Source organism: Stylophora pistillata, chromosome 14 (genome assembly GCF_964205215.1).
Source record: "Stylophora pistillata chromosome 14, jaStyPist1.2, whole genome shotgun sequence".
NCBI lineage: Eukaryota > Metazoa > Cnidaria > Anthozoa > Scleractinia > Pocilloporidae > Stylophora > Stylophora pistillata.
In genome coordinates this window covers 2,217,966-2,242,944 of record NC_142532.1, presented here as the reverse complement: position 1 = coordinate 2,242,944, position 24,979 = coordinate 2,217,966, and the positions used below count along the sequence as shown (strand labels likewise).

The window sequence follows — 24,979 nt, the reverse complement described above, 5'->3', positions numbered from 1 at the left end:
GTCAAAGTTGATCTAGAATAATAAAATAATGTCCTTAAAGGTAATTAGATACGATATTTTAGCGATTTCTCGTTTTCACGATTGTTTACTTAGCCGAACTATAATTTCTCGTGTTCCCTTCGATTGAAAGGCGAAAAGGTCTGAGAAGATGCGACACAGCTCGCTTATTGAAAAATGTTTACATTTCTCTTATGCACATATATTTTTTGCCATTCCTATCTTCAGACCCTTAATAGAAATCCTGTTTATGACTTGTTTGTCGCAATGGCGAAAATCACGATTATGCATATAATGGCAAGTTGAATCACTTCCGCGCATGTCAACAACAGCGTGTTGATTTGGCTTGATCTGGAAGTTGGACGCTTGAGGTCCCTTTAATCAAGATTTAGTCAAAGCACTAAGGTAAGTGTGTAACTCGAATTTCTCAACCAAATTATATTACAGAATTTTCACCCATTGAAGCAGTTTTTTTTTCTAAATGAAATTACACTGTCGACACTTTCGTGTAAACGTCAATGTGTAATGGCTTGTTCTTTTGAAAGATCGGTGCTTGGCTGAGTTGAGCCGAATTCTGAGGATTCCTAGATTTCGACGCAAAATTGTACAACAGCAATTTTTTTTTGAGCTCAGAAACCCATGTAGTTGTCATAATAGTTTATTTCTTCTTCCAACGCGAAATGAAAATAATCCACGACATGTTAACTTCGAAAGTAAAATCATCCATCCCAGATGTGCGGAGAAGGGGGGGGGACTCGCTTGAAACATCTGCAGGGGTGATGGCTTCACCTTTCAAAGGCGAATGATATGATGGTTTGTCATCTTGAAAGGTAAAATACAAACATAATCACCATCGATAATTTCCCGTGCTCACAATCGCATTTGTAGGCAGAACAAAGTACAGTTATGGAGTTGTACGGGTTCCCTCCTCATATCACAAAGACCACTTTCATTTCACTGAAGAGTTCTACTCTCCCGCTCTCCCCCCCCCGCCCCCTCTTCCTCTCGCTTCCTTCCCGCCGCTAAAACCGAGCTAAGACTAAGAACAGCTTTCCAATTCCATTGTTATGGCTCAATTTACATCTAATAATTAAACTTTGTACATATACTCATCTTTACCCACTAGTTTTCCCTTAAAACGCTTTAGGTTACAATTTTAAACCAAACCACCGTCTCTGGTGGACACTTTCCTATGAAAGAGGGTTTGAAACGTTATTTTATAGTGTCTCGTGAAATCAAGGCCATTACTTGTCTGACTTGTATTAAAAATTGGATTGTTAATTGTTACTGTGTATTTATACTAACCGTGCACCCACATGTCACGTTTTTATGCTGTAAAACTAACAAGTACCCTTGCATCTGCGACATAATTTGAAAACAATTTTCCTTCAAGTTGTTTTGGCTGAATCAATCGATCGATTCCACGCGAAACAACGATCCAAACAACTCAGTCAAAGTTGAACAAGCGTGCTCGGAAGCATGTACGGTTTTTTTGCATAGAAAATTGAAACAGACCATTAGCTCGTGCCAGCTTTATAACATAATAAGATCTGAATGTTTGTATTTACTTTACTGCTTTTCACATTGCAAGTCGTCTTTTTTAACACCTAGCATAAATTCTTAAAAGAATTTGCGTTCAGTTATAATCCTTTAGTATCTAGAGTTTTATCGTTCATAATTTATCTGACCCCCAACCTTTCTACCCGCGATCTGCCAAATGAAGTGAAACCTCTGAAAGGAATCGTTTTAAACTAAAACACTTTTGCTTTGAAATTGTGTAGTATTATTTTTTTACGTATCTGCTGCAATTATGAAAAATGATAAATACCACATTTTAAACCAATATTACCCGTCAAAATATTCCTCGATACAACCTTGTCACGCTCTCTGTTGTTCAAACTTAATGACATAAAAATGACAATTTGACAACTGACCAAGACTAGAACAGCATGCTCATTCTTGTATGCAAAGTTTTGCTATAGCCGTGCCTAGTATCATTCCGCGGAAAAATTCCACATTTGATGTTTTGCTTCTTCTACATTTACTCTAAATTCGGCTGCAGGAAATAGCTCCAAAAGTGATTTGATATTTTCAACAAAGCTTCACATAAATCGTGAAACCTCGCACGAACAAAACTACTCACGTGTTGACTAGTTCCCAGTCTTTTTATCTGAAGATGCGATCCAAAATTTTTGAATTGAAATTAGTCGCAGAGCAAGTTGTCAAAGACGGACGCAACCAAAATCCCTCTGAGCTGTTAGAAAAAAAGTATTTTTTGGAAGGTTGCAATGTATTCTAAGATATCCATACAGCGAAACACTATGAGGAGATATGAAGTGATAAGCGATTCTAGACGAAGAAGTTTAGTTTTAAGGCCGGCTACCTTGACTCAGGAAGTCTTAAGCCGGGCAAATAATCTTAGGCGACTTCTTCTTCAAGCCAGGATGTCTTACGGTACGTTTAAAACTTAATCAAGAAATTTTCCATCGTTTAAATTTTATGAAGACTCGAAGGTCGTCTCAAAGCTTTAGTTGGGCTAAAATCCTAATGCTTAGGATATTTTTGAAAATATTTCTAATGTAGCTTGCATTTTGTTTCCAAATGATATTCGGTTCGCTCACGAGAACTTTTGGTCAAAAGTAGCACTTGTTGAATCCAAAGAGGGTCGCATCGCATCCCAACCAAAATTTTTGTTTTCCTTACCTTAATGAATTTGTCTTTTTACAGTTCTACACATGTGGTTACGTAACCGTCATAAAGCGACTCAGCCAAGCGAAAATCGTTCATTTCCTCGAATGGCTGGATCCCCAAATAGCATTCATCAATCAAACTAGCGCCCAACCCATATTGGGATCCAAAAATATTTTTCATGTGACCCTAGGGTTTTGTTTTAAAGTTCCTGGGTCACGTTATTTTTCAACCGTAGAGTTCAACAAAAGTAGACAAGCTGCTTTATAACAATATTGAGGTATTTTTAAGGGAAAATATTTCGTAAAAAGACGTGGACATGTTCATGCCAGGGCTATTCTTAAATATTCCGCTTTCCTTGCGTTACGCCCCAGGTCGAGTCAGTTACCAAACACCGCCACATGCGCTTATCACTAATAAATAGAAAACAGATCATGGTTGAGTTTGCTAACAAAATTTTTTAGTTTCATGTGGAAAAAGATAGGAAACAGTTATTATCGGCTAGTCGTCTAAATGTATCAGTTTTTTAATTTATTTGCTGCTCATCATGAATCCATGAATCTGTTTAGGTTCCAATTTTTAATCAAAACCATTTGAGGTTAGGTTGAGTTGCTTTAAATCAACCAATCACTGCACAGGATCATAAACATTTCGAAGGCCACTGTTTTGTAAATGATATTACACAACGCCACAAAACTGCCAGTGACAAATTTTGATGTATTTATTCTCATACCCATGTATTTTCACGTCTTTTTTCGTTTGTTTATCTTTCCAACTTGTTACAGCTTACCGCTTGCATTTACTTCAGGAAGTTCTTAAAAAAACTTCCTTTAGAGCTGACCTCGCCACGGCTCTTATCCCAACAAAACCGCCGCAAACTCGGCAAACGTGCTGAGATGCACACATCGGCCAAATGGGCCTTCTGTGTTTAAGCTTTGGCCTCTTCCCCGTCCGCCTGATATTCCAACATGATTTGATATTTATTTCAGATCATACTGCTAAATATTATAATACGATGTGACCTATTTTTTTTTTTCGTCAGAAAATCCGATCTACGCGTGATTAAGTGCTCTTCCAGCTGTGCAAAAATTGAACAAAAACTGTCAAGTTATCAATTTCCTGGATATTTTTCGTGTCGCACATTAGAATTTTTCAGCAAAGTCTGGTACAATAAATGCACCCATGTGAATTTTATCTTTTGCCAGCTCTTTGTCTCCAGAACACTCAAGAATTTAAATTTGTTACAAAGCTAAAGAACGTTCGAAACGAAATTCGGATAGACGTGCCTCACACCTTTCCCCTGAGTAGGCGTTTGTCCTCACAATGGAAAATAGTTACCGTGCTCCTTCTCATGTCTTACTTGAGTCTCGTTCCCAATCTCTTCGCTTCTCTGCAGTATCCGTGGGCATTTTCAAGTCTTCTTAACTTATAAGTAAGTGTAATACTTAGTACATACATCTTCATTGCTTTAAGTTATCTTTGCTATATAAAATTACAAAACAATCATGGATTATCTCGGTGTAAAGGTAAGAGAAAAAATAAAAAGGCAAATTTGTTTTAAATCGAAAAAAATCAAATGTTTTGAATTCGAATAACTGATTTCAGTCAACGCTTAATCCGAACTTTACTCCTAGATCGATTTGTGAATTATAAACCAAATTTCAGGAGTTGTAACTGCAGAACATGGCAGCGTATTTTGCTGGAGTCTTTAAACTACAGTAAGGATTGGTACAGTGAAACTAACAGCCCAGAGACGAATCATGACGGTCAAATACAATGCACCGACTGACACAGCATAATTGCGTTGTAACAAAGAGATGTAACCACCGTTTTCTTATGATGTAAATAACAGCAGTGTTTAGAACTCAAGTAGGCGTTCGAGGCCATTCAACGGGACCAAATGCTTCTAATTTTTCGCGCCCGACCAATCAAACGAACATCAAACGAACAATTATTTCTGAGGCAAGTTATTGTTATTCTGGTTAAGAGCAAGATGCTTAACGCTTGTCAATCGGAGGAGCTTGTTTTACATGAGTCACCGCACGTTTTCTGATGATGGAACATTAATAAGGTAACATTCTCAGGAATTTTACTTGGCGGCCCGCGCACTGCTTGAAAGGGTTTTTATCTTATTTTTCGCTTTGCTGTAAATTTGAAGTTCGTATTTCGGCCACATAGCAGAGAAAACTGATAAACTAATATTTCGACCAGAAAGAATTTTCATTCCTGAATGACGTTTTTATGCCAGGTCCTCTTATATTTAACTCCTCTTATCTTAGATCCGTTGTTGAAAGGGTCAGATTAACCTAGAAGGTTTGGACCTGTTTTTAGGTCATTAAAAATGTTTAATCTTGATTTCAAAATGAACTTTTGCCTTTTTGTTTATCAGACAATTGACAAAGTCCTTTAGACTCTTAAACGCAAAGGAGAACGGCTAAGGAGGCGATCGTATTTATCATATCTGTACTCTAATAATTTGAATAGGCGCACCAGAAGCACGCGATCTCAAACGCACAATTACAAAATTTTCTATGTGAATTTGGAAAATAATTTTGTTTCTGTCTAGTTTTGTTTTACCGTAACTGTCAAGAGCCCTAAATGTTGAATTTGTCAAGAATTTGGACCGAAAATTAATTAATTTCACATGTCAGTTTCCTTCTTCTTTGCCATTACATGCGAATTCACACGTCTTTCGTTGCGTATTTTTGTGCCCAGTCTCTGCGTGACGAAGCCGCGCTGTTTTTCTTTGAGATTTTAAGCTGTTAATCATGGACATTTGCCTCAGTGCTTTTCAAGCTTAATTGGCGCAGAACTCATTTTGCATAAAGAAGAAAATCATTATGTATGCCAAGTTACTGTTACAGAGGAACAACACGAAAACGCCAAATGTTATCAGACATTCAAAAACGAGTCAATATATTTTCAAACCGAGTTTGAACTCACTGTTTCGACGGGGAATTTTGTCGTGGGAAAATCATCTCGGCCAACTTTTCCCTCAAGCAAGGACTTCCTCTGGTAGGTTAAAATAATACAGTTATCACAAAATGCCGCTTTGGTAACATTATTAGAGGTGAAACTAGAGGCTCTGTGTAGTTTCGAGGAGCTAAATTGGATCGAGCAAGAAGTTTTTTCGGGTTCCAGTTCGAAGTAACCAGACCAGTTGTTTATGTACCAGCCATATGGAACTATCACAAGAAATGATTCCTGAAGATAATTTTAAAACATTTTAACGTGTATTTGTAGACTTTTCCGTTTTTCAGTGTTCAAATATAGGTCGAAAAACTGGAAGTAGGAAATACTATGGAAGGAGAAGCGGTCGTAGTTTCTATGTCGTCACCTTGAGAACAATCACTCTTTCTCGGGAAGAAGGGAAGCGGAAAATATCCGTGAATAATTGATGCTACCTTCTTTCAGAAATAAAAAGTGTGGCGAGTAATTTTAATTCTTCAGCTCGTACCTCAGTTGAGATTTAGGACCCTTTTGAGTCAGTAAATTTCCGATTTGTTCTGAGTCTTTTCAGATTACCCGGATGTACTCGTTTTCAGTTTTAAAACAAGCTGCCGCTAGTATAAGTCCTGACATTAAGCTAAGGCTCCTGAAAAAGAGAAAAAAAGTTAATAAGAAAGAATGTCATCATAAAGCTTAAGATAATGAGAAAAGTGAAGGTTGCTTTGAGTCTAACAGAAATACGAGACTCTAACCGCATGTTATTGACGTTATTTATTTCACTTCTAGTGATTTTAGTGTTAATCTACCAAGAACTGAAAAAGATAATTCCTCCGGAAACCTATGTCTTAGATGACTTAACAAAAATATCTCGTAATTTAAATGCATTATAGAGAAGGGGGGTAACGAGAAAAATGCAAAAAAAAAAAAAAATGTAAACTAAGTGAGTATGTTTAAAGATTTATCACCAAATTCTATGAGCAAAAGGTCTATGAAAAGTGTACAGTGGAAAGTGAAGAGAAATTATATTTCGATATGGGTAGTGTATCGTTGTTTAGGCTTATCCAACAAGGTGCTTCCTTTAAGGAATCGCTAGAATTTAACAGCTGTTCATGACCTCCGCTCTACGCAGCAAATCATAACGGGCGTGGTTTTTGTGTTGCATTAAAACTTGTTTGATATGCTGCCAAAAGTGAAGATATTTTTTGTTTCTGATTCGTGCGTGCGTGGGGACAGACACGATCAGTAGTGAGCTTCCCAACAAAACAATTTGTCGCATACTTTGCTCCGCAAACCCAGTATTTGAAAATGTAGCTTTTTTTCGTCGCATTTTCACTAAAGAAAAGTTAGTCAAAAATGAAAGTGTCAACCTTCCAGTGGAACAAATCCATTCAGACAAATTCTAGTTAAGTGAATATGTGTCAAACATAACCAATTATAACCTATTTAGGAGATCAACAAACACATTCCAGATATATTCACATACTTTTTCTGAATTTCGGTTTGGGGTATTCTCATGTAATCATAAGAAAAAGAATAATATTCTTGAGGCCTTCTTCGCATGCGACCAACCTCCCTTATTCTTTCCAGCCTCGGATTTTGTTTTTCCCCCCCGTTTTTTTGCTTTTGTCTTGTTGTTGTTGTTGTTGTTGTTTTCTTTTTTTGGTTATTTTTGCCTTTGTTTTGTTTTTCTGCTTTTGTTTTGTTTTTTTTGGCATTCGGATAAGTCAATTTATGATCGCATAGTTTATTTCGCTCAAGGAAGAAGTAAAATTACTCTGACCAATAAAAAAAACAAAAACAAAAACAAAAAACAAAACGACTTGCTTAAGTAGTTCGTGACCTCTCGTGAATCGATGCATGCATGCAACGAGATGCACGTGTGCTTTGAGCCTCGAGATCAGGTAGTCTGACTCCTTTCCAAGCCCCTTTGATTTAAATTGCTTCTCACGGAGAAGACTAAACACTTCTTCAGCAAAATGGCGTCGAGACGGGTGTTGTTTATTAAGCTTATTGTGAGAAGAAAAAAACGCAAGAAAGTTGATATGATTTAGCTACGTTAGTAGCCAAGTCGTATTCAAATCTGCTAACGAGCGAGGTGTAAAGAATTTAGGGACGTAACAATTTATGAGACCAGGAAAAGAACTCTAAAGGTGAGACTTACAAAATTTTGTTTGTCGTTTCAAATCGTTCACGTAATAGAAACAAACTTGCAAAATCTTGCCCGTGTTCAAAACCTAGTTGTCTCTCTTTCCGATACGCACTCTTACTTGATATACGCGATATTATACTAAATGCGAAAGCTCACGAATTTGACGAATCAAGGCATAAATCGAACTGTCTGAGAGGGATGTGGTGTTAAACCTTTGTATTGAGGACTTTTGAAGGGTTTTGTCACCCAAACTGTAAAACAATTGTAGTTTCTGCATTTTCTCTAAGTAGATGTTTATTTATCGTTGTCTGATAATCTTGTGCAGGTGCTCAAAAACTGAGACAAGATTGAGGACTTTATTGCAGTAAATTTACCAAAATTCATGGCTCACATATTTCGTAACATCCGCTAACGTCGGCGTACGTTCGATTGCTTTTGTCAAGGTTCGTGTGCAGGAGACAATTCTTTGGCGTGTAAAGTCACTTAAAAACCGTCAAGTGTACATGTTCTCTAGCACGGGTGATTTGTTTTAAGGGGTTCTTCCGTTTCTCTTATGCTCTGAGAGAAACTGCACAGCTGTATTAACATCAGCTTTCATCGTATTTCTGAAGTTTAAGAATCTACATCCAGTAAATTTTGAACTGACAATTTCTCTGTATTCCTCACATCTTAAAAACAAATTTAACCTTCCTCGCCTATTAACATATACATGTCGTTGCTCACGTTGCTCTTCTAAGATACCATGAAATTTTATTCTTGTTTCGTAACGTATCTGGGGAAGTTAATCGTTTTATTCTATTGCGGATATCAAGAAATTAAGATGACATCATTTTTATGAAAATTCAATGATAATGACGACAGCAACAGGCCAAGCTGAAATTATTGCAAATGTGTGGGGAAAAGGATACTGAGAACAAACAAGTTTTCCTGAAAAGAAATTACACATACAATGTTACAGTAGACTTTTTTTACGGGAAACACGTTGAATGTTACTTCTGAATCAAACGTACAAATTTTTCGTAAAGAAAAACATGCCTCTAGAAATGAGAAGTATGGCAAATGTGCGCTCTCTTCGAAAAACAAATTAACAACTCTGCTTGCTGCACGCGTACGCGTGCACGTATTCAAATCACTCAGGAACTAATCACAAGTTAAGTTTATTTCCTCTCATTTGTAATCGTGACGAAATGAACGTTTCCTGATCAAGTATATAACAAAACTAAAATTGCTTCTAGTTCATTTAAAGGCTCTACAGGCATCGAGGTGTATACCGAGTCAGGTTTCTACTACGGAGGAACAGTTTGAAAAGATAAAGTAAAATGGGTTCTTGTAGAAGAAGTTTAATTTTGAGACGAACCCCGTTACGCGAGAGACAAGATTTAAATTGGGAAAATTGTTTTACATTTACTCATCTTCCAGCCAGGATATTTTACGGTACAGTTGATACACTCTCTAGTAATTATATTTCGAAATTTGACCTCTCGTTAGGACGAGACAACTTAGCTATTGCCTTCGGTGGCCGTTTCGAGATTTAAAAGGGTGTAAAAGAAGTTTACATAATTTCCAGTATTTATCTAAGATTAATCACTGTTCGAGAACATTAGACTGTATTCATAAGAACGAATTAAACTCGGAAATGTAATCTACAAAATACTTTACATTCATTTGAGTGATCGCTGAACTTATCTCGCGAGTTTGAAACAAAGTGATTTACTTCTACAAGTGAGAAAAATTTTAGTCCCAGCTAATGCAGTATACAAAAAGAGTCAGTTATAGAATCGACAAACTTTACGAGTTTTGTGAGGAATTTTCCATATTATAAAAGTTCAGTCCAAGTCATGTATCGAAATTGAAATCTTTCGTTATCATGGACTTCGGTCGCTTCTTTCTCTCTCTCAGCTAGAAGTCAGTTTCTTAAACGTTTTACCCCGTTGTTCATTTTGTATCGATTGTGATCCGTGGTCTGCGTGATCGTAAAACAACAGGTAGAAATTAGACGACCTGCAAAAGATAAATAGATTCTTGATATTTTTGATGCAAGTCAGAAAAGTTTTTGATAAAAATCAGAAAAAAACGCATCGCTCATGTTTGTCAATACTTCGATCTTGAAGTTCGTGTAACGAAAAGAATTGCAAAGATTGATCCATTGAAATGTATTGTTTGCGAAATTTTGGAATGGTCCCTGCAAAAACTGCGATAGTCTCTTTCGATTTTGTTCAATTACAAGGGTGATTCTGAAATACAAGTTCACAAAACGTTGCAAATACTTTTTGGTAAACGTAACGGCATTTGAACCGAAATAATAAATATTTCAATTCTCTATGGATCAGTGTTTGCAGTCTAGATTGCATTACACCAATAATTTGGACGAGCTTTTCGTGTCCTTCGCTGAATTTACGTCGTCTCCGGTGTGTTTTAGCTTTTTATGAAGACGTTGACGAGCGTGGGGAAGGGTTGTGCAGCATGGGCGTCCAATAAGTACAGGACGCGGCATTTTCTCGGCGCAATAAGTTTACACGTTGGTCGATGTATGACGACCGGCATGTCACATTCAGCTTGCAACGACGCGAACAGATAGCGTTCTCAAAGCCATTAAAAACTAGATAGTGTCTAATATTCCGTTTCGAGAAGAGCTTTTTGAAGGGCATGTTTCTTGAAATCGGGGCTTAAAGTGTTTAAGTCGTTTCTTTTCCCCCCGAACTTATACAGTTTCTTGATGGCAAGCCTCCATGTTTCTCGGCCCAGATCGTGTTGATGATCCCTTGCGCACTCTAATTTGGTTATATCAACGAAGTTGAAATTGTAAATTGGCTACCTTGCGCACTCTGCTCGTTTAATGACTTATCCAAAAAGCTATTTTAACGCAAAAGTATTCCAAGCCGATTCCTCTTCGAGAGAAGCTCTCTAAACATTTAATTAAGATGATCGAGTCCACCAACAGAGAGCTTGTTTCACCTATTTCATAACTGCATTTGAACGGAACGCCTCTCCAACTAGTGCGCCAACGATACAAACACGTAGCGAATGAATAAATCAACAAGACCGTCAAATCGACAAATAGTGGGCACTGCCTTCATCGTTCATATAATTCCACAAAGTTGCAAGGTTGGTTTGGTGAATGGATTTCAGTGGCTTATTCCTTCAGAGCAGGCTTTACGTAACATTTTCGCGGACAGAAAAGACAAGAAGCGATCACAGATGGACTTTCTTTACCCCGTGAGTGAATATGGAAAATGTTTTTACTCCAAGGAGGAGGCCCAGTATTTTGTACCGAACTCTCTACTCCCTGAAGCTGATTAAGAAGAAAAAAAAAGTTCATCACTTACTTGGAAGTGGGGGACTAGAAAACCTCCTCTGGCTCGTCTTCAAATACAAAACGAGAATAGATTGCTGTTCCCCTAAATTACGTATTTTACTGTTTTGAGTCATTTGGAGTAGTATGGCAAAACACGAGTTTTATTTACGACATTTTCATTCTCCATTTCGTGAAGAGGAAACGATGGCAAACAAGGAATAGACACCTTGATATATTACAGCAGTCTGCAGCGACATTGCGGAGACTTTCCCTTTGCATATTAAACTGTCGTTTCTGCTCAGACAGAGATCTCATTTATTCCCAATTACCGCTTGTGGTCGGCTTTTTAAAATAACTTTCTTATTGACTGATAAGACAATAACTTAGAAGTATATATCGTGAATCTTTTATTCTTTTGAGGTGTTCGAAGTCTTGTTGATCTTCTTTATTAACGGTTGCGTCTCCCATCCCGCGAGGGTAGCCGGGACGGAACGGTGACGTAACCATCAAATCCGCGGCACGGGACGGGACGGGACGGGACGGGATGCAACAGGCGTCTATCGGGACCAATCAGATTTTACGTTGATATGTGAAATTTGAAGGGGTCATAATGAGGAAAATATTAATTAGAGCTATTTTTAGAATATTTTACTCTAATTTGGGAACAGAGCTCAGCTACCTTTGACATGGGAGGTCAGCCGTGAGATGTAGTACGTGAAAAAGAACAACTCTTAGTCTAGCACTCGTCTTCTATCAGAATAATAATTTTTTTGCCATCAAAAGAAAGGGAAAACGTAAAAAAATAAGTAAAAGTGTATCACGCCATTGATGCAAACGGGTACATGAATTTATCATAACAATCAAACTTCCTGTTTTGATAGGTGATCTTTAATTCAAATTAGCGCCGATGTCTTCGCGTGGGCGGTCAGTAAAAGCGAAATACAAGTGTCCGTCTACTCTTGGTGAAACCAAAAACTTCGTGGGGCATTTAAACAAGCATTCGCCGCCCAAATTTTCCAGTCACTCTCGACGATAGTCAGTTCACCGCGAAATTTTAGCAAAATTACTTTAATTTCACGGCGTGTTCAGGGCTTTTAACCTCGCGTGACTTTTATGTATTGTTTACATTGTGACGTATTTGCATTACGTTCTTATTCAGGGATATCGTTGTCAGACACGTACAGGCCAAGGTCTCTTGCCCAATTGCCCAACACAGACATTGCATATGAAAAAGAAAGGATTATTTTTATCCTCTGAGCTTCAAGAGGCTATCGTAATTTAAAGAAAAGCCTTCCTAAAAGGATTTATCTCCTCGATGGGTCTTGTTCGAGAAACATCTATCGAAAACTCACGTTTTCTAAACAAACGCTTTGTTGTGATCACGTGTTATGACTGCGTGTGTTTACACGTGACTTAGTGTGTGACATGCAGCCGGAGAGAGTGACACTATTTAGTTGATTCTCCGATTGAATCTAAATTTGTTTTGTTTTACTTTGGCCAGGCTCGTTTCTCCGAATGTCCTGCGTTAAATCAAGTAACAGCAACATGTTGTGCGATTTGTGCAACGAGAAAGCAGTGACGAGATGTCCACATTGTAAAATTGCTCAGTATTGTGGCCCGGAACATCGAAAGAGCGACTTGAAACTTCATAAGAAAAGGTGTATGGGATTGCCTTCAGTGGAACAGGAACGACAATTTAGGGAAACTAAATTAAATGGTTACACTCAGATAGACTTACTTCAAAACAGGTTTTACGAGCGAGCGAAATATGTCGTGGATACATTGAGAAAACAAGGTTACTGTTATCTAGACGATTTTCATGGCGAAGTCACTGCTCTTTCAATCCTCAGCGAAGTTAAGAACTTACATCAAAGGGAGAAGTTTACAGACGGAGAATTAGTTTCTTCGAATGGCAATGGTAGTATGTTGAACAAGAAAATACGAGACGATAAGATAGCTTGGATAGATGGCAAAGAAGAAAACTGCCAAACCATTTCGCATCATATGACAACGGTGAACACTTTGATAAGATACTGCAATGGACTTATTGATGAATACGACATAGAACATAGGACAAAGGTAAGAACGTTGTCTGTGTACGGTACTTTGTTCGAACGTAATTTATTACGAGGACATTGCACATGTACACATATTAAATTATTTCATCGATTTGATTCCCACAACACGCATACTATGTTAATCTCTCAGACGTTTTTCCGCCTTACGCAGAAAATTCTCGCTGTACTAATGAGGGGTTTAAACTGTTAATCTATTAGATACACTAAAGTTTTCGACCCTGTTCGCAATTTTTACGTAGATAGAGATCTAAAGAGATGAATTTTATGTACTTTTTTTCGAGTTGAAGGCATACTTTTAATTTTGTGCACGTAATTTGAATTTCCTGCAGAAGGAATCCATGGTTGTCTTCATATTTAGCTTCTGTCGCTCTACGTGCGTTCAATCACGTACTTAACTCACCGTTCCACGTGACCAAATTGAACAACAAAGACAACACAAAAATAAATTTTCTTGAAAAGTGTAGTTCGTGAAATCTTTAGCCAAATGTCCAGTGGGTCCAACGACATAATCCCTTTACAGTATCATAAGCAATACACAAAATTCCTTCGCCAAGGTCAAGGGTCTCGAGATTTTAATTACACAGTCAACAAACTGGCTGAAAAGTATTTTGAATAATTTCACTCTTGGAATTTTTTTTTTTATTAAGTTTTCTTCTGGAAGATGGATCTTAACTGTAGCTGTGACAATTTAAGTTTCATTTTTTCTTCCAAGGATATTAATGTTTATCTCAAACTTGAAGCTTGTAGTTGTTCCAGACTGCTTCCAAGTACAATGATAATTATTATTATGCATACTTGTATAATAGCTGGAGTGTAACCAGCTCTGAAGTAGTGCTGTCCATATGATTAATGAGTACTGATATATGTTGTCAATTTGTACCTGAGACACAACAGTTTTCATATATTTCATAAGACAAGGGGATCATGTGTCTTTCACTCACTTTTGATTACTTTTAGGACTGTTAGGAAAAAGCATCACCAAACACTAGAATTCCATTTAGAATAAGAACAACGTGGTTGAACACTTCTAAAAAATTCAGGGTCTGAAATCAAGTTTACTTATTGAATGTATTGTCATCTTGTTAATTCAAGTCGAGATACATAATTTTTAAGACCATTCACATTGAGTATAATCCAGTGAATTCTAAAAAGTTTTAAGTTTCATAGGAAACTGATTTTTGGTGGTATAGTGGGCAAGTGAAACACTCTGTTGACTATCGACCAAATGTGGATAAACAGCTTGAGTAAAGTTTGAATAGGTGATGTTTTGATTATTATCCCGTCATATTTAGCAAGAAAAAAAAGTTTTATCAGAACCTTGAGTGTTAGTGGTAATGTAACAAATTTGAAATTGCATGGATGAATACACACTTTGAATATTTTAATCCACAATTCCAGAATGTAGTTGCTCAAGCATGGAAAAAGATATACAGAATTGTATTTTGGGTTGATCACAAAAATTCCTCAAATATCACATACTACCGTATTTCTTCACCTATAAGCCGAGCGATTTTTTCAGTTTTCGACCCAAAATTTTGGGAGATTTTTCACGGAGAACGGGGTTCGGCTTATAGCCGAGGGTTTTACATTTTAAAAATATACAGTTGCTGAATAACTTTACCCCCCCGGCTTGTAGTCAAGTTAGCAATGAAGCAGAAGTAATAAAACACAACAAAAATAACTTCTGAATATTGGTTATTCACTTTTATGAAATTGGTGGCTCCTAAAGGAGCCGTTTGACGGATACGTGCAAGGGCTTTCAACCCAATGGTTTACTCGCCATCCGTTTCGTTTTCGCTGTCTGTGTCGAACTCGTTCTCTTCTATGTATTCATCATCTACTTCTGGGGTTTCCTCAGAGTAGACCACGTCGTCCTCTGTTCCGTCCAAGGCATTGGAAATACCGCAGGTCTTGAAGGATTTGACAACCATCTCTTCGGGTATCTCTGCCCATGCTTCCTTGATCCACCTGAGGACAAGATTTCTGCTTGGCGCCTTCTTCTTCCCAGCTGGGGTAAACTCAAATGGCCCAGATGTCATCCACGCCAAGTACTTTCGGCGCACATTATCTTTAAATGGCTTGTTTAGGCACTTATCCAAGGGCTGTACAACCGGGGTTAGGCCACCAGGGATAACTGCGACGTCAATGTTTCGCTGCTTCAGGTCATCTTTCACGGAATCGGTCAAGTGAGCTCGGAATGAGTCCCACACCAAAAGGGAACGCTCGGCACGGGGCAAACTCTGTCGAATCCATTCTCGGATGCCCTGTTCATCCATCCACCCTTTCTTATGGAAGGAAACACGAAGAGGATGCGGCACAACCAGATCTCTCGGTGTACGGACGCCTTTGAAGATGACTTTCGGTGGCACCTTTGCTCCATCGGCAGCAACAGCAAGAACGACGGTGAAGCTCCGCTTTTCCGCTCCGCAAGATTTTACTGGCACTGTTCGGCTTCCACTGAATTCCAGTGTTCGGTTCGATGGCAGCTCAAAACGCATGGGTGTCTCATCCATGTTGTAGATGCGGGATAAAGGGTAGTCGGCGCGTCTTCTTGCTGCAATGACGAAGCGATGAAAGCACACAATGTTCTCTTCGAGATCGGCGGGCAATCGCTGGGCCAGAGTTGTTTTGGTTCGCATGCTGACCGAGTGGCGTCGTTTCCATTTCTCGTACCATCCACGGGAAGCTTTGAAAGCAGGATCATCGGAGAGCTCTTTAGCTTTAAGGCGAAGGATCAATCCACTCACCGCAATACCTACGAAAAATAAAATAACAATCTTATTTTGCTGCGAGATAACCGTAGATTCGTGACTGCAGCACTCTTTTCGTGACATGTTATGAAATTGTCATGACAACAACATATTTCTGACCAATCAAAGTCTCTGTTTCCCACGCACTGAAAGACGATATCATTCAACTCTTCAAAAACTCTTAAAATTTTAGACAGAAAAGTAAATACCAACCTTGTTCTCTTTGCTGTGAAAACCACTCCATCACTTGCTGGTCTAGTTCGGGATATTTCGGAGTGAAACGGCCCATCGTCGCACGTTTTGCAGACATCTTCAGCTCTCCGGAAAGAATAGTCGCCTGGTCTCTTCTCCAGCGTCGTACCATGGACTCGCTTAGTCCATATTCTCGAGCGATTTCCGAGTTGTTTTCTACCGCTTCAGCTTCCGCGATAACTTTTATCTTGAAAGCCATACTATACGAGGAACGGCGTGCTTTAGGCATGATGATAAAAAGTGACAGCGACGAAAGGTATACTCGATAGATTGATACTTTGAAACGTTTAACTGAGATTATTATTGTTGTTGTGGTTAATCTGTTGTCGCGTGGTAGTATTTATACAGTTCGTTGGATCAATTGATATTCATATCTCTTGATTGGTTCGCTTTTTTTCTTTTGTGTTTATTGTAATTCATTAGGTTTTGTGTTTAGTGAGTCAATTTCTTATGTTTTCCGTGAGGTTCGCTTGCTCAAATGGCCAGTTACAATCAATAATTTCGCTCTCGGCTTATAGCCGATGGTTTTACCTTTTTTTTTGGGCAGCTTGAGTGTAGCGTAAAGACCCTGAAAGTCAGGGTCTCGGCTTATAGCCGAGATCGGCTTATAGGTGAAGAAATACGGTAGTTAAAAAGCTTCCTTGGCCTCGCATAATATTACTAAAAGCGAGATCTGACTTACCTTTATGCTTACATGGTTTTTTTTTTTTCACTCAAAGCAGCAAACATTAGTGCGTGTGGATGTTTAGTCATAGCTTCCTGACCTGTGAGACATTTACTTGAAAACATCGCATTAAACTCCCAAAACTTTTTGTTTCAGACAATTTAAGCTGTACTTCTTTTTCCTTAGCTGGTTTGTTCACAACCGATATTGTTGATTTTCAGGATTTCCTAGGAATGTGTATGAATTTGGATTATGCTTTTCTTGAAGGTTCTTTCGATATAATGACTTGTTAAGGTTACAAGATCAACTCATTGAATAGGATATCTACACGAAATTAGAATCTTTGAATTAATCATTTTCAACCCAAAAGTCAAAATTCAGGTGAACTCTTACTGCTCTCTGTTTCCTTATATCACTTGACTTTGACCCCAAAGCCCCATCATGCACTTGAGAAAGACAAATCAAATAGATTAAATAAACGTGATACAGAATACCAAAACACGTGAGAAGAAGGGAAAAAGATGGCAGTACTTTGAAGGCAGAAGATGCTTTACTAGAGAGCTGATTCTTGCTGCAAAAGTCTTGGGAATATCATTTAAAATGATATAGCAATCCCAACAATTTGAGACTGGGTTGTTTAACTTGAGGTGTTTATCCTAAATTGATTGATTGTGTCGGAGGCATTATTCGAAGCTAAAGCCGTCTGTGCCAATACGCATGTAGCCTGTTTGCCAAAGTACTAAGCTGGTGTAGTATTCAATCTCATTTGAAAAGATGATAGATATCAAATAAGCCTTATTTATTTCAACATATTTGTTGCTAATGATGTTTGGCTTAAGTTAATAAAACTCATCTCTTGAACAATTGTATTCTTGTCAACTCACCATTCATGTAGGTACATATTCTTCTTACTGTTCTCTATACATTTCCTACGACGTTGATAAGGAGAATTTGTTTAACAATCAAGAGCTTATTTAGTTGGTGATCATTTCCTTTATTCTCCTGACCTTAATGTGTGATTCAGGGGTGATATTGTAAGGAGAAATTAGATGCTAGTCACTCATAGGAATCAAAGGGTTGAAATCCAAAATGTAGTACACTATGTTAGTTTCTCTAACCTTTTTTCAGTGTGAGGTAGCCAACAATGAATTTCCCTTGTCACACAAATCCTCAAGCAACAAATGTTTCTCTCTTTTTACCCTAAAATTTGTAGATATTTAAATGAAGGCTTAATTGTTAATGGTGTGTTGATGGCTACATTCGTAAAGTTAGTCTTTGTCAGGTGACAAGGACACCTGTTTCTTTCATGGTGTCAAATCAATAAGTTTAGTAATGTACTGAAGTCTGAACTTTGAAGGAAATTTAGGTAATAATTCTGCAAAATCTTGCAGAACTAATAGGAAAGTAAAATTTACAGAAAGAAGAACATTTAGTCACAACAGGTGCTAATTAAAAGCTTTTTCTTATTATCATTATATTGACCATCATTTGTTTCCTTCCTTGCTGGAAGCAGGCAATGGTGGCATGCTATCCTGGTCAAGGTACATGTTACAAAAGACATGTAGACAACCCAAATAAAGATGGACGCTGTATAACAACACTCTACTACTTAAACCCAGGATGGACAGAGGAGGTTAGTAGCTTTTGTATAAACATCAGTTTTTTGTAAGAAATGTAGTTTTTGGAAAACTGTGTATAGTACCACTAGAATATTCTCCACCTATGAATGTAAAATAAGTCAGCATTACAGAATCGCGCCCATTGAAAAATGTCGCATGGGAAAATGCAAATAAGCTAGAAAAGAAAAAGAGGGCATGCGTAACTTCATGCAGGTATGTCAATCTGACTGTTAATCTGACTGTCAGTCATGTATTCCCCTGTGTATGCCGTGTTCGCAAGTATTGTTTCTCGCTCAGACAACTGAAACATAGGGCTATTCATCAAAGAAGAATAGCCGTAATCTTGATTAGGCGATATTGTTTAAAAATCGATCACATGTAAAATTATTTATTCAAGCTGAGGGATTTTTACATAAAACTTTACCAAAATCTCGGACCATAGACTTACTGATGACGTACTCTCTGGTTATCTTGGAATTGTTTTCAACGGCAATACTACACTGAAACACTTTTCTGTTTCGAAACTTCTGCGTTCATTTCAGTTTTTTCGAGAATGGAATTCTCTGAATATGGTCTCGGCTTATAGCTGAGTATTTTTAGTTCACATGTTTTAAGAACCCAATTAAAACAGACCGAAGTTTAGAGTCTCGGCTTATAGCTGAGTTCGGATCGTAGACAAATAAATACGTTAAGACAGGAAATGCGGCAGATTTACGAGGTTCGACCATCAATTTCGCCATGAAAGTAAAATAACATTTACAGAAATATTCCTTTTTAGCCCGTTATTGCTGTCAGTTTTACTTAACACGTCGGGAAAGTCTATTTACTTTTCGAAAAGCTTAAGTATGCGTTGTAAATTCCTGCTCCATGTATGTACACGCTCAGTTCCAACTCAGCTTTACCATAACAACACTTCGTTTCGTCACCTTCAAACAATACTAATTGCTTCAATTGTATCTCCATTGTCTCTGAACGGATGCAAAGCGAAATTTTACAACTCTCTTTTGGGAATTCGTCAATTCAGATCTTAAGAGACCGAAGCTGGCGGTGAGCTTTTGCAACCTCATTCTGCCTGCAAAGCATCATGGATACCCCACTTTTCCTGGGCAACGCTTTTCAATGGGCGCGATTCCGTATTGGGGGATCCAAATTTAGACCAAGAAAATAATTGTGTAGTGATGCAAGAATTCTCTGATCTGCGGTGCCTAAATGAATACCCTCTCTTGTTTTTTGTAATGTTAGTTTTGTGCTTATTTTTAGATGGCTTACTTCTTAATTTAAGGTTCTCTTTTAAGATATTACTGTATATCTAACTGCTCACTAAATTAATGACAGAAACTGACCATTTTGTTTCACAGAAAGGAGGTATGCTAAAACTTTATCCGGGAGGCAGTGAAGAGGCAGTGAAAATTTTACCCAGGCTAGACAGGTTACTCCTGTTTTGGTCAGATCGGAGAAATCCACATGAAGTGGAACCTTCTCATGATGTGAGGTTAGTTTGAAGCCGTTCATTTACATATACAATATACACGCAAGCTTGTTGTCAATGTCATTAGCCAGAGTAAAAAAAAAAATGAGAACACAGACAAAGTTATTGTCACAACCCTTGCTACCACTCTTTTGATCAGTATACTTTTCTAAATACTTATTTACAATTTTTGTCATCGTCATGCTTATAATTATTATAATCCTCTTCCTCATTCCACCTTGTCACCATTATCACAGCATCGACACCACCTCTCTCTCCTCTTTCATGTTACCATCCCCAGAAAATTTTCCAATTCATTCTTATTTATTACCATTACACAGTGCATCTTCATCTTCATAGATTAATAAGTCATGTAACTTTGTTGGGGACAGTAACATGGTCCATGTATTGACTTTAGAGTGCTAAATTTAATTCAAGAAAGGGTTAAGTGTTTTAATGAAATGCTTCCTTATTTTTTTGCCTGTGTGCTTCATTAAGGGGTCAGAAGTTTCTCATATGCAGTTTTTGCTGATCATCCATTTGTTTTGCTAATAGTGTTTTTTCTATTTTCTTCTCCTTATAAGATATGCTATTACACTTTGGTACTTTGATAAAAATGAAAGAGCCAGGTTTAGAAGTAAGTGATGTTATTCTTCTTTGAAGTACTACTTACACCTGTACATGTATATTCAGGGTAAATTAGTGCTTTTATGCACATATTTCACATGTTTTTCTTACACTGGCAATTAATTTGTTTATTGTGTGTTTCAAGATTATCTGTTTTCTGGCTAGAAAAAAAAAACACGAGTTTTTCAATTTCTTAAAATCAATTTTTTTTTAATTATCTGTAGAAAAACAAGAAGAGGATGAAAGGAAAAAAGCAATTCTTAGCCAACAGGTGCAGTATTTAACCCTATATAGTCTAACACCAGTATTCATGTTCTTTTTAACAAAATGGTAAACACCACAGCGTACATTATTGAATTATGGATGCACACGGGAGGTTGCTAAGCACGAAAGAAGGGCAAGAGTCGTGCGAGGCGATAGCTTAGAGCGACTCTAGCTTCTTGAGTGTTACCATTTGTTTTATAACATAACATTGATACATTGTAGCTAACGAGTTCCCTTTTATTGTACAAATCTTGCGTGACCAGAAAAAACAAGCATGCGAGGAAAAATGGTCTTTGCATTTGCTCACGTCAGCAGCGTACACCCATGGGCAAATGGGGGACGCTAATTGACCAATCAGAGCGCGCGCTTTACTTTGGTTACGTTATAAATACTTTTGTTTATACATTTCCTTTGGTGCTGATGAGGAGAATTGGTGAAACAATCAAAGCATCTTAGGTTGTTGATCATTCGCTACATTCTCCTGATTTTTATGAATGATTCAACAGTTTTATTGTCAGGAGAAATTAGATGCTGATCACTCTCAGGGTTCAAAGGGTTACATCTTGTATTTACAAATGATCAGTTTTGAGAAACAATCTGAAAAAATGCCCCAGTGCTAAATTAAACTTTTTTACTGAAGAAACCCCTTTTGACCCACATGTAACTCCTAGAGAATATCAGAGCCGGTAATGCTATCCAATGAATAAATTACTATCCAACTGATTTGTGATAGAAAAAGGTATAGTATTATAATAATAGTGATAGTAATAGTAAGGTTTTTATGAGCACATTTAAGAGTCTCAATGCACTTACATAGCATAGTAAAAATAAAATATAACAATGATACTAACAGTCAGTAGTACCTACACTTCTAACAAAAATAAAGTTAAATGGGATAAAAGCCTATGTAGTGTTTCACAATACTAAAAATAAAATAAAATTTCCGGAATAGGAATGTTTTAAGGGCAGATTTAAAAGACAAAAGAGAAGCTGCAGATTTAAGAGAATCAGTAAGAGTATTCCATAATGTAGGTGCATAGAAGGAGAATGCACATTCACTGTATGTCACAGAATTTATAGTGGGGACAGTAAGAAGTGATTTATCCCCTGGTTGGAGTTTTATCCAGTGTCAGAAGGTTAATGTCAAGCTCTTGCTTTTGTACAGGAAAATGGTAGCAAAGATGGAAAAAAAGATCTGGAAACTGCTGGAAGTAGTTGAGATGTACATACTGTTAACTTGTGGCAAGAATTCTCAATTGTAATGACTGAACCCTCGCAGTTTGGATCACAAAATACTTTGAAGACCGGTGCTTCATTATCACCCAGTGATGCTTAGAAGATTTGCTTTGTGTACTTCATTATGCCAAAATTAAATAAGTGATAGAAAAAAAGAAGAAAGTATAATTACTGACAACTTTATTTACTGTGCATTAATAAGCTGTTTCAGGCATTCAGTTAATAAAACTGAGCAAAATAGTAAATGGCGCAATGGTTGCAGCTAAGCAAAAATGATGGAGGTTTGGATTGTTCATTATGCAACTCAACCCAAACTTCCCTGTTTTTTCTTTCTTTTCACTCCTCTGCTGCTATTGTGCTGTTAACTATCAAACTTTGTTTTATGAACTGAACTGTCTGCCTAAAACAGATTAGTGCATCAAAAAAAATCTACCTCAAACAGCACTGAATGTTGTATAAATATGGTAATGTATAACTGTCTTAAGGTGGCTCTGAAATGAGCTTTGAGAAGAAATGTAAATGCTAGACATACAAAACAGCAGGGAAGAAAACATTGTTTTTGTGTTGAACACGGATGACTTCTTATTGTGATCTTTTTGCTTGCACTTTACATAGGAAGTCAATTTCAGAGGCACCTTACATTTTTGAAATCCTATACTTTTAAATGTTGATATCTGGTGACAGAATGCTTGTTTCTGTGTGTGCAAAATTATGTATAACAGCTGTATCAGAATAGAATATGGCAAATGTCTTGACTTGTAACTATCTGAAAAGATTTCAGTGCAATTGTTGCAGTTTTCAAGATTGGAATTCTTTTATTAATTAAGCTTTGAGGAAACTGCTTTCTCATAACTTAATTTGTGCAGAGGCAAAATTCTTAAATCCTACTATTTCATCTAACAAGGTTATTAAATAGTTTTCACAGAGAAGAGGGGACTGGCTTTACATATCATTAATGTTATTAATGACATGAAAATGCGTAAACTTGTCACAAAATAGAAACTTTTTAAGGGTACCGATAGCTACTTTGAAGTGATTACGTTGCATTTGATGAGTCTGACTCAGTATAAGGATTCTTTTTTTTGCATGATGACTCCTTTTGTCATTTTGAAGAAAACAATTTCAGCGTTAATTGACAGCTAAATTCCTTTGATAGTAGAATATCATACACAACCAGATAGATGCCTTGCGCATTTTTTACCAGTCTGTGGAACACACAACATTCCTTTGTGTTAACCACCTAATTCCAAACTTTTCAGTTGACAACAGAAGTTACAAATAGATAGCATTACTATTGGCAATTTAACTATGAGGCCCAAGAAAAACGTCACAATTTTAAAAACATGCAGTCATGTTCTTGATCTATATCAGCATGGTTATCCTTCACTGTTCTCACACTGTGTAACAGAAAATGAAATGGCCAAGGAGGTTTGACTGTAAGTTAGTACTTGCCTAACAAAGATTCATGTTTAGATAAATATTGGGATAGATTGACTGAATTTCAGTTTATGGCGTAGTTACCAAATGAAAATAACCCTTGACACTATATTATTATTAAACATTCCCTAATGTGCTTAAAGTAAGGAAGAATATGTTGGTTGGAATCCAAAGAGAGCAAAATTTATTGCTTTGAAAAATGGAACTTGAAATGTGGATATGGGCACCTATGTATTGCTTCTGGATTTTCCTGCTGTCCTGTCAAAAAATAAAAATTACATCAAAAAATTATTAAATAAATGTACTTTGAAACTAGCATTTCAGAATTGTAATTGCTCCCACAATTGATTTTGAGACTGTCGGAAATGAGAGCAGAATCTTCATTTATTTGATTCCTTTGCATGACTTGTTAGATCCTTTTTTTCCAAATCAATATCTGATTTTGGTTAATTGCCACTTTTATTTTATATAAAAAGACCAAAGAGTACACCATGGACCTCTTTCATATATGGCAGGCTTGACTTTTTTTCTTCTGCAATTAGCCACTGTTCTGTTCTTGAAAACATGTTTACAGATATGAAATTCTCACTTGAAAGTGAGGCTAAGAAGGCTTACTTGCATGCCTTTAAGATATGAGTGTACCATTATGAAAGAGATCTAGACTGAGATGCATCACCCAAAGGGTTTCAGTCCAACTGTATACCATTATTATACATTTGCACTCCAGGATATGGCCTCCTTATCTCCCTCTGGGAGGGAGGGGGGAATTATGGTGCATAATGTCAGCTTTCCTTATTTCCCTAGGGAGATTAACCCAATTTTCTCTCCATTTTTCTCTTCTATAGACTTGTAGTTCTACTGATCACTTCAAAATTAGGTTTTTTATCAGTTCTAAAGTGAAATTTCCTCATGATTTAATAAAATATTGATCATAAGGCCAACACTTAAAAACCATCATGTAATGATGTTCCTTTTTTAAGTTGTGTCTTGTATTTACAACTAAATGGATTAATGTCGATGTATAGCTATATTTCTGATATTTAAATTCTAAATACCATAAGTTCAAGAAATGAATTGCAATGTGAGCAGTAAGAAATTGGGCATTTTTTGACGAGCATTGGGTTCAAAGAAAATGTTATGTTTCTCACTGGGTTAGTTAAAATGTTTGGAGTCTCAAATTATATGAATGAAGTGGATGAAAGTAAATAGGCTGCATGAAGTTTTCTGTTTTTCTTAAACTAGGAAATTCTAGAGGATAGATTCTACTAACACTGATATAAGATAAGAAATCTCAATGCTATTTTATGCAGTATCGTAAGTGTTGAGTATTTGTTCACACTTCTGGGAGGGTTAAATTTTGTAAAGTTGTGCAATTGAAATCATGAACTATGTAAATGGTTCCTTTGTACAATAAAAGAAAATATTTAATACAGTAACTGTTTAAGAGTCTGATAATGGTTCCTAAGGAGTCAATGGGCACTTTACATTTGATAGAATGTGCTGACC

The 24,979-nt window shown here is 37.1% G+C and overlaps 1 protein-coding gene across 9 annotated transcripts; it reads left to right on the top strand.

Annotated features, from left to right (window-relative positions):
- Positions 1-269: 269 nt before the first annotated feature.
- Positions 270-24,909, top strand: LOC111345798 (prolyl hydroxylase EGLN3). 9 transcript variants are annotated; one of them, XM_022953080.2, is made up of 7 exons: positions 270-402; positions 12,580-13,157; positions 18,333-18,455; positions 19,800-19,933; positions 20,494-20,546; positions 20,761-20,807; positions 21,966-24,909. In XM_022953080.2, the coding sequence occupies exons 2-7, from the start codon at positions 12,594-12,596 to the stop codon at positions 22,017-22,019; spliced, it is 975 nt and encodes a 324-aa protein (XP_022808815.1). In that variant the 5' UTR covers positions 270-402; positions 12,580-12,593; the 3' UTR covers positions 22,020-24,909. The 9 variants fall into 9 exon arrangements, with proteins under 9 accessions (XP_022808815.1, XP_022808812.2, XP_088602090.1 ...); XM_022953077.2 differs by lacking the exon at positions 270-402 and adding an exon at positions 2,189-2,451; XM_088745964.1 differs by lacking the exon at positions 270-402 and adding an exon at positions 4,094-4,117.
- The last annotated feature ends 70 nt before the right edge of the window (positions 24,910-24,979 follow it).

Excerpts from the sequence above, each read along its gene's own strand:
- LOC111345798 (XM_088745960.1), top strand. The coding sequence starts at position 5,526 with ATGTATGCCAAGTTACTGTTACAGAGGAACAACACGAAAACGCCAAAT. Across the intron at positions 19,934-20,493 it reads GAACCTTCTCATGATGTGAG|ATATGCTATTACACTTTGGT; the intron begins GTTAGTTTGAAG and ends TCTCCTTATAAG. Across the intron at positions 20,547-20,760 it reads TGAAAGAGCCAGGTTTAGAA|AAAAACAAGAAGAGGATGAA; the intron begins GTAAGTGATGTT and ends AATTATCTGTAG.